Source organism: Hakea prostrata, chromosome 10, assembly GCF_041222555.1.
Source record: "Hakea prostrata isolate BN-2017 chromosome 10, UWA_Hpros_2, whole genome shotgun sequence".
NCBI classification, from domain to species: Eukaryota; Viridiplantae; Streptophyta; class Magnoliopsida; order Proteales; family Proteaceae; genus Hakea; species Hakea prostrata.
The window spans coordinates 4,527,300-4,536,806 of record NC_142609.1 but is presented as its reverse complement, the minus strand read 5'-3'; the positions used below and the strand labels follow the sequence as shown (position 1 = coordinate 4,536,806).

The 9,507-nt window shown below is 37.8% G+C and overlaps 1 protein-coding gene across 1 annotated transcript; it reads left to right on the top strand.

The window, feature by feature from the left end:
• Positions 1-962, top strand: LOC149001613 (NAC domain-containing protein 96-like). The gene is made up of 3 exons (XM_089137102.1): positions 1-175; positions 498-760; positions 897-962. Exons 1-3 carry the CDS (start codon positions 1-3, stop codon positions 960-962), a joined length of 504 nt encoding a protein of 167 aa, XP_088993228.1.
• Positions 963-9,507: the final 8,545 nt, after the last annotated feature.

The following is a 9,507-nucleotide window of genomic DNA, read 5'->3' as shown; positions in this document are numbered from 1 at the left end:
ATGTCGATTCCAGCTCTACCAGCAGGCGCAAGGTTTACCCCGACACAAAAGCAATTGCTCCATTATCTCAAGGACAAGATCTTGGACCGACTACAACTTCCGCTGGGTATTCCTGATGGCTATTTCGCAGATAGTATAAACCCATACAGCTGTGATCCTCTTTCTCTTCCAAAAGGTTCTCTCTCTCCTTTTGTTTGTGTGTTTCGGTTTTACGTACAAATACTAAGTGATGAAGGAAATTTGTGACTTGGCGTGCATTGTTTGTGAAAATTAGCTTGTTAGCAAAATTTTAGTAGAATTTGAGGAAATTAACGCCACTAGATTCCAGTCCAGGTAAAGAGAAATATGTCAAACTTGTCCAGAAACATTATAACGTAGAAGATTTACAATTGAGAACTCAAGAAAAAAAGGAGAAGAATAAGATTGATTTGCTTCATCATGTTTTTTAACAGATAAACTGAATGAAGTGCCTGTGAATCTGTTATGATCTACTACAGGTATTGACTTCAACGATTTCGGTGAAGCATTTTACTTTACCCAGAAACCAGCGAACCGAAATGTGGGAGTTGGTTTCTGGAATAAATTGGGTTGGACTGAGAGTATCTATGGTGATGATGGTCAACTGCTAGGGTGGAGGCAGATGTTTGATTTCTATTGGATTATTCAGGGTCAAGAAGTCACTGACAACTGGGTTATCCATGAGTATAGCGTAAACCCAGATATATTCTCAGATGAAGAGAGAGCTGCTGCTGGAGAAAAGGTAACCGTGAGTTAGCTAGTTTTAGTTACTGTAAACATGAAACCCTCTCTTCCTGAACTTAAAATTTGAGATTCATTTTTATGTTGAATGCAACCTTGCAAACAAAGCCTGACCTGCTTATTTATTTGGTTCACAGATCGACAACTGCATAGCTTGTGTGCTTTGCTACTTACCTGCGGAGGAAGAATCAGAAGAGGACTGACATGCTGCCCTGATGTTTATTTGGCTTAGAATTGATCTCATATTCCTATAATAATTTTACTTTAACTTGATATCGGTTCTCTCCTCTCATTTTTGTTACAGTTACATGCACGGAGAAGCCCTTTATTCTAACATTATATGATTTTTTTTTTTTTTAATAGACAAAAAAATTGTGTGTGCTTCTTTCTTTCTCATTAGATATTAACTAAATTTCGTGTTAGGATCCCTTGCCCATCTGTGTTCGATCCCCTCAATCTCCCCATCAAGCATTAGGAGGGGCCCACCTTTGAATTATGACAAGAAAAATCAAAGGTAGGCCCCCTCCTAATGTGTGGTGGAAAAGTGTGAGGGGAACACAAACCTCTACCATGTATAATAGTGTAAGAGTTAAGTGCGATTCTAATTGCTATCTCATTGCATGGTTATAAATATTCGCACTTAATGGTATGTTCCTTGTTTTAAGAAAAAGAATCTTGGGTAGAATACATTCCAGAAATGGAAGAATCTTGGGTAGAATACATTCCAGAAATGGAACCATTTTGTTTTATTATACACGAAAATAACAAATACATCAATATAAGAGTGCAGACGGAAAACCCTAATTGTGCACACACCGTTGCGAAACACAAAATGGACAGTACAACATTTGGCTTATTCATAGAGGAGGTGCCAATTTAACTTGAAGGTTTAATGATCGATTTGCATGAAATCTTTACAAAATACATGCATATTAGGTTATGTGGGGAATCCAATGATTTCTCCCTCGCATGACTAGACTTTCTGGACCACACTATTTGTTAAACACTTGTTGGTAATAAATATTATGTACCTAACAATGCATTCATGAGGAGAAAGAAACGTAAAATAAGGTTTTAAACCCGAAATCCTGAAACTGCCATGAATCTGAGTAGGGGGCAGCCAATCTAGCCATGCAACTAGCCCTCTATCTCCTTCGCACGAAGGCTGATTTCCAACACTTCGAGGCCTAATCATTGGTATAGTCTATCTTGACATTTGAGTCCTATAGCTATAATAGCATCGATTTTTGGGCATGCCAAAATCTCCGTTTTATGCCTTTTGAACTGTGTTGTTCCATTGGCTGAGATTGCATATGTTGTCATTGTTGGCAACTAAAATACAGTGTGTTCTAACAGTACATGACTTTTACTAAAGTGAAGGTCCCATAGAAGGCTTTGGGAATTTTAAGTTTTGAGTGTTTGTGAGAATATTTAAGTGTTTTGGGTGAAGTGAAGATTCCTTAGAATGGTGGATTTCATAGGTCACTGCACAAGGGTCATGTTGGATGAATTTTGATTATTCTTTCAGTTGTTTTTTGGGTTCAACTTCAACTAAAAAACGTAATTCATGAAGTCTTCTTTCCAACGCATTTTTCAGATTGTAATCCCGATATCAAACAAGGAAGTTATGAGGTTTCTCATGAGAGTGCAATATAAAAGCAAATCTGGGCAATGTAGAAATAATATGAAATTTGGCTACTGTGATGAAATTCGGTCTCTGCGATGTAATATGCTTTCAGGGGTTCAAAAATAATTTTTAAAAGTTTGGGGGTCTTTGTGAAATAAGTTTTACATCTCAAGGAGGAAAGTGTGATTTTGAAAGACTGAATGATACAATCTAATAGTCATTAGAAGGACGTGGATGAAGATCCAATTTTGAGGGTCGAGATTGATGCGCTTGGTTTTCAAGTGTCCAAGACGGAAAATATTCCATCGTGTGCCTTTTGGTTGGTCAAGACCATGAAAATGTGGTACGCTGCAAAGTATAATGATCAACATGATCCTATGTGTTATGGTCGAACCCTCTAAACCGGAATCATATGGTCGATCCGGGTTTGGCCAAGCATTAGGTTTGACCATGATATCTGGGCTCAGATCCATGTACAAGAAGAAGAAGAAGAGTTCGGATCAAACTCAACTATAGCTTCCCTAGGGAGAGGACGGTTCCTGATATGATTCTACAACAGGAAATCCTTTCAGTACTCGAACATAGAAGAACTATATAAAGATGTATAATGACTGTTATGAGGTATGCACTCTTAAGTTAATGAATACATTGAGAGATTGAGCTTGCTTCCTTTGTTCGTCGGATACGAAACTCAACCACACCAGTCGAGCACGTTTTTGCAAATTCGAGCATTCGACCAGGGGAGACCGAATTCTGCAACAATACTATGCATCGTAGATTAAAGGTAAGATTAGAAAAGATTTCATTTTAAATAATATGGTGAAGGGTACTCTAATCTTACATCACTTAAAGGATCTGACGGCCCAAATCTCACCTACCTTTTTAAAGTGGATATCCAACAGTTGTGTTATTAGATTCTCTTTGGGACTCATCTAGAAGATGAAATCCAACAGTTCATATGCATTAATGTTCATTCTCTTTAGAAACCCGAGTTCCTATGCATCAACGTTCATTCTCTTTAAAAACCCTAATTTGAGCGAAACAGATGCAGGTTTTTGAGGTCTTTGGCTTGTGAAGACTAAGAAAAACAAGGAGGAGAAGCCAAGAAGAAAGATGGGTATGGAGAACAAACTCGAATGCATATTTGGTGAAAACGTTGAAGAAGAAAGTGAGTAATCCATTGTAATCTCCCTAAATTTGAAAAGTTTTACCTTTCAAGTAGTTGCTTTAGGGTTGAGTTTGTTTGAGGTTGTGGCCTTATACTTTTGTGGGTGCAAGAGTTAATACTATAGGAGTCCAGATCTGCAACCCGTCAAGGGAGCACTCTGTGCTTTCCGACCGCTTTACCACCATAAATTACAGGGGGCCCAGCGGTTGGGTGATGGGGTTTTTTTATATTTTATTATTTTTACCTGTGGGTCCCACAACATTTGTGGTGGTAGAATCGTCGGGGAGCACAGAATGCTCCCCTGGCGGGTTGATGATCCGGATTCATACTATAGTGGGAGCTCCATGTTTTGAATTAATTGAGAGTGGGTGTTCTCTGATCATTGTAGTGATCAAAATTTTAGTTAGAAAGTATTGAGTAAATACGAAGGTCTATTTAAGGCATTACTCTTTGGATGTAGGCAATTTGGCTTAACCATCCAAAATTTGGTGTCTTGCGTTTCTAGTTTATTTTTCATTACATATATTGGAGTGCTTTGATGCAGAGTGGTGGTGCACTATCTGGTAGACCCAACCACATTGTGGTTTGTAGTGGACGTGCCCTTGTGTAATTGATAACTACAGGATTATCTTGACCAACCTTGTCTTGAGCTTAACAAAATGTCACATTAAAGAGAATTTTAGAAGACACTGATTCACCCCCCCCCCCTCTCAGTATCAACTTGGGAATAATAGATTGATTTTTTCTTTCCTCCTAAACTCCATTAGAGTGGTCGAGTCTTCTTCGTGGTGGTCAACTTCCATATGTTCAATTTTCGAATCTTTGGGCTCAAATCAAATGATCCATAGTTGTCGCCTACTCAAGCTCCGGGTTCACGGTCCTGAAACCAATGGGTTAATGGCTCTAGGAGATTTCACAAACAATAAGTTACAACAAAAGTTCAGTTATGAAAAAAATACGTTCACACAACAGAACCAATGGTACTTTCAGTATAATTTCCTAGAGACATCTTATCCTTTTTCCTCTTTCCTATTCAGTGGCCTTCTAGCATGGACCTTTCATTTAACATAGCATCATAATTGGAAGCGTACAATAGAAGTCTACACTCTTTCATACATCTCTTTCAGTTAATATTTATGATAACTATTGTCTTCCATTATCCTTCTTTTGCGCATGAATCCCTTAGTCTCAATTTATGCCGAAAAGGATACCGTCACATAAACATTCCCTCCATGCACTAGAACGCATCACCGTCGTACTAAGGAGGGTTGACATCTTCAAATTCATCTGTATCCCTTCAATCTTCCTCCCTACATGGATCCTTCTCGTGTCTTGGTCTATGCCGGAATGGATATTGTCGCAGATATATTTCCTTGTTGTCCTGGAAAGAATCACCGTCATACTAAGGAGGTTTGAGACCTTCGAATTCATCAAAGTGAACCAAATCCACTCTTCCTGCCACTGAAAGAAGCTTCTCTTTCCAACCTAGAAGCCGATTTTTATTTTGTTAAGCACAAGCAACAACTTAGAGCTAGGGAGTTACTCTCCCTTTAAAGATATCAACCCAAGATATTGGTAATGAATCATTATAGCCTATAGTCTTTCAGTAATCAAGTCGCACTAACATAATGGCATGGAAGGTAGATTGTGTGTCAAATGATGGTGCTTTATACAAGTAAACAGCTATATCGCTGTTACGACTAATCTGAGAGCTAGTTTGGAATCATCCATCCCTGTTTTTAGTTTGGTAAGAAAATCTGATATATTTATTTTCAGAAAAGTATTTTTCCTTAACCATGCCAGCCAAACAATGGCAATGAATGCATTCATTGAGTTATGAATCATCAAGACCTTTAATTTCACAACCAAGCATCACTAATTGTTGTGAAATAGATGGCCAAATGTTATCTTACGAAAAAAAAAAAAAACTCTAAAATATTTATCAAGCTATAACGTCTGCAGATCAGTTCTACCCATCAACCTAGTTCTTAAGTGATCTCGTGAATCTAGAGTTCTTTTTCCGGTTCTTTATGACAAGAATATAAACCATTAGGATGTTTGTGTTTGGTACTCGTATAGTGTTCCAACTATCATCTTTGGAATTTTTTTCTCTTTTAGGGCCTTTTTCCTTTTATGGTTAAGATGTGATCATACTAGCACTGATGCACCAGATTCCATCCCTGTTATAAGCTCAAGGCCATTCTGTGTTTGTAAGTCTATTTTCCCTTTTGAAATTGATGAACAGTTTAAAGAAGAATAAAATTACAAAAGTGTATTGTAATCATCATCATTTGATAAAAGTAGCTCTTGAAAAATTGTTGGCCCTTAACTGTGTCAACATAATAAAGAAAATGTTGAAAATCTTTCTTCACCATATAATGAAAGTTCACCATGTCATTTTAGGATACAAAGTTCGAACTCTATAGGAACTCGTAAGCTTTCCAAAATAAGTTTCTGCATGCATAGCCTCATGGTGAATATGAGAAACTCAGTTCCAAAAAGATTGGACAATCTAGTATGAGATGTGCTAAAAACCTTGACTTCTCACATTAGAGGGCAAGGACAAGTCATAATGTTGTTATCCTTCCTCCTCACCTTCCATCAATGTGATATTCGCTGAATATTTTGTATTATCTTTGTTATAATTATATACACCTCTTATGTTTGGGGAATATCTTAGTAGAATTTTAGAGAGTTAATGCCACTAAATTCCAGTCCAGGTAAGGTGAAATCTGTTAAACTCGTACAGATGCATTACATAGAGGATTTGCAGTTGAGAATTCAAGAGAAAGGGAGAACTAGTTTTGTAGGATTGATTTCCTTCATCAAGACGTAGGTTGTTCCAATCAACTGAACCGTGTAAACTTGTGTCAGTCTCTCTCTTCTCTCTTCTTCGTTCAAACAAATTCTATTCTAACCCTAATTGAATGAAATGTCTGTAATGGTTTTTTGTAGGTTTTGACTTCAATGGTTACAGTGCATTTTACTTTACCTACAAACCAGAGACCCAAAATGTGTGAGATAGTTTCTGGATACCATCTCTTTTGCCTGAGAATATCTTTGATAATGGCCAACTGCTAGGGTTCAAGCAAGAGTTCCATTACGTACTGCTGGTTTGTTCAGAATATAATAGTCAATACCAACTGGATTATGCATGAGTTCAGTGGAAACCCAGGTATATTTTCAGATAATAACGAGCGAGAAGCTGTTGGAGAGAAGGTAAGAATGATTTAGTTTAGCTACTGAAATGAAACTCTGTCTTCCTGAACTTAAATCTTAAGATTCATTTTAAAGGTGAATGCAACTTTTCAACCATGACCTGACCCTTGTGATTTTTTTTCAAAAACTGCATTCTTTGTTTGGTTTTGAGAGGACTTCATACTCCCGTAACAAATTATTGGTAGAATAAAAGGGGCTTCTCCGTGCAAATAACTATATAACTTTTCAAGTGTTGGCCTAGAAAGAAAACCGCTTCTTTCTTTGATCATCAAATTTGAACTAAATATCAACCATATTATTGAGGTTAAGAACAATTCTATTTAATGTTTTCAAATGGATATAAATAATCGCATTTAATGGGAAATTCCTCATTTTAAGGGAATTTTTTTGTTTTTTTGGTTATTTTCAAGAAATATGTAATCATTTTGTTTTATTATAATATAGAAGATAAGATACATAGCAATGTGTGGGGTTTTTCTATCTCAAAAGTTTTTATGATGATATTCTTTTGGACTGTCTAGGGGGTGGAGCAGAAGGTAGGGATCTTGACAAATACGCTTTTTGTAGCTAGGATTCGGCAATGCAATAGAGTCTTCATCAGTAGTGATACTAATGGGTAGGCATGGTGAGGAGCCATCCATAATGTCAAATAACTCATAAATTTTCAAAAGAGGGACAAGTTGAGATCTCCAAAATAGATAGTTGTTATCTCTGAGCTTGATAGAAAGGAGATTATTAGTTACTATCCGTGAGCTTGGTAGAAAGGAGATTATTCAAGAAGGGAAGCAAAGCAGGGGAGGGAGAAAAAGCCTGGTGCTCTGATCCCATGTTTGAATTTGTGGCCACAAATGAGAGAGAGCAGGGAGACATTTGAGGGGAGAGAGAGAGAGAGAGAACGACACCAATATTTTACATGGTTCCCTTGATTGCAACCTACATCCACGGTAGGTTCAGATATTTTCCAATATTTTTGAATGAGTTGTTTACATATTCTTCTATAGGAGACCTAAGTCATTGTTCTTCAGTCATATAGAACTGTGATGGTGGCGTCCCCATGTTACAAGACTTCTAGAGTTTGGGTTTGCATAAAGATAAATGATTGAGATTACATAAAATGCTTGTTAGGGTTTTGCATGAACTGTGATATGCTTCAAACACTAAGATAGAATCCTTGTCATCAGCTACAAATATAGAGTCTTTGGATAGAGTGGACTCCTTAAGAAGTTTACATGATGGCGTCCTCTGAGAAAGAACTCTAGCCGCAGTAGCCTAAGAAGATGTAGCGGCTAGGGTTTGGGGGTATTGCCAAAAATACCCTTAATCAATTTGAGTCTAGGACTTCCAGATGCACGTTCTTCCTTGTTGTCGATCTCCACCAATTATAGCTATTAAAAAGTGATCTAGGATTTGCAACTTTCTCCACTGGAGTCTAAACTTGCTTCACAAAATCATCCACCTTTGATTTTGCCTTACAATGCTGCCCAAGGTGACCTTCTTGATTGCAAACAAAACACTTTTGGATCCCACCTTCATAAACAACTTTCTGGCAAAAGCTAAAAATCGCTTAGAACCAGTTCAAGACATTCAATCTGACCTCTTGCACACGATTAGCATCAAACTCTAACTCTACCTAAGTTCTAGCATAATGGCCAATGGAACCTTGGCGGGTTCTTCTATCAAGAGAGACAAATCTCCCTACAATCTTAACAATTGAAAGAATAATTTTCTCATGCCAATACTCAAGAGGCAAGTCAGGAAAATGAACCCACGCAAGCTTGGCCACCGGTTGAGGAGAATGAATATTAAAGTTCGAACGTCACTTATGAAAGTGAATAAACTGATTGCCAACTTTTCACAATCCCCTCCTCCACACCTCCAACATGGCAGCCTCGCAGTGGAATTGAAAGATGATAAACCCTTTCCCTAAAGATTATAAGATCACCCCATAATTCGACTTCCAAGATTTTCTCTCGAGATCTCGCAACTCGTCCGTGGTAGTAAATTGAAAGTGTGTTCATCCAATCAACGAGAAGCGAAATTGGTTTTGTTGCAATTCATACTCTTGTTGCGAGATCACAATCCTGCAATATGAATCAGCCTACGTAAGAGATGGGAGGGAGTCGATCTTAGGCATTTTCAAACTTGATCCCTAGCATACCTGCATGTGGTTTTCCCCCTTCCATAGTGTATCAACCTCCATTAGTAGCCTCTTCCAAGGGCTTCATGTACAGGAAAACATAACTACCTTGGCACCTCCTAATTCTCCAGAGCTTCTCTCTCTTCTTCATCCTCCATCAGCTCCTCGTTTTTGTTGTTGATCTACACCCACACAAATGCTAACTACTGAGCACCGTTGAGAAGCAAAAGCAACATCAAAAGCAATGGCACTATCGAGCATCAAAAGCAATGTCTCATTCCAAAGGCTACACACTAGTTGAAGGGGTTGGATGACTAGGATTAATCATCATCAATTAGGCATAGTGATCGAGAATGAAGCCAAAAAACCATACCCCCACAAGTGAATCCCACTACCATCGCCAATTAGAAAATGCCAATTGGCAACTTGTGGGTATCCAATCAATTTTAGGGAAAATTTCAAGGAAACTTCAAGTTAATTGGTGAATTCAAAAGTATGTTATTTGTCCTATTTTCCATTGGAACCGTTAATTAGTTAGAGGCAATGATAAATATATCGTTAGTTGTATAATATAATATGAAGAACCAAAAAAGAAGA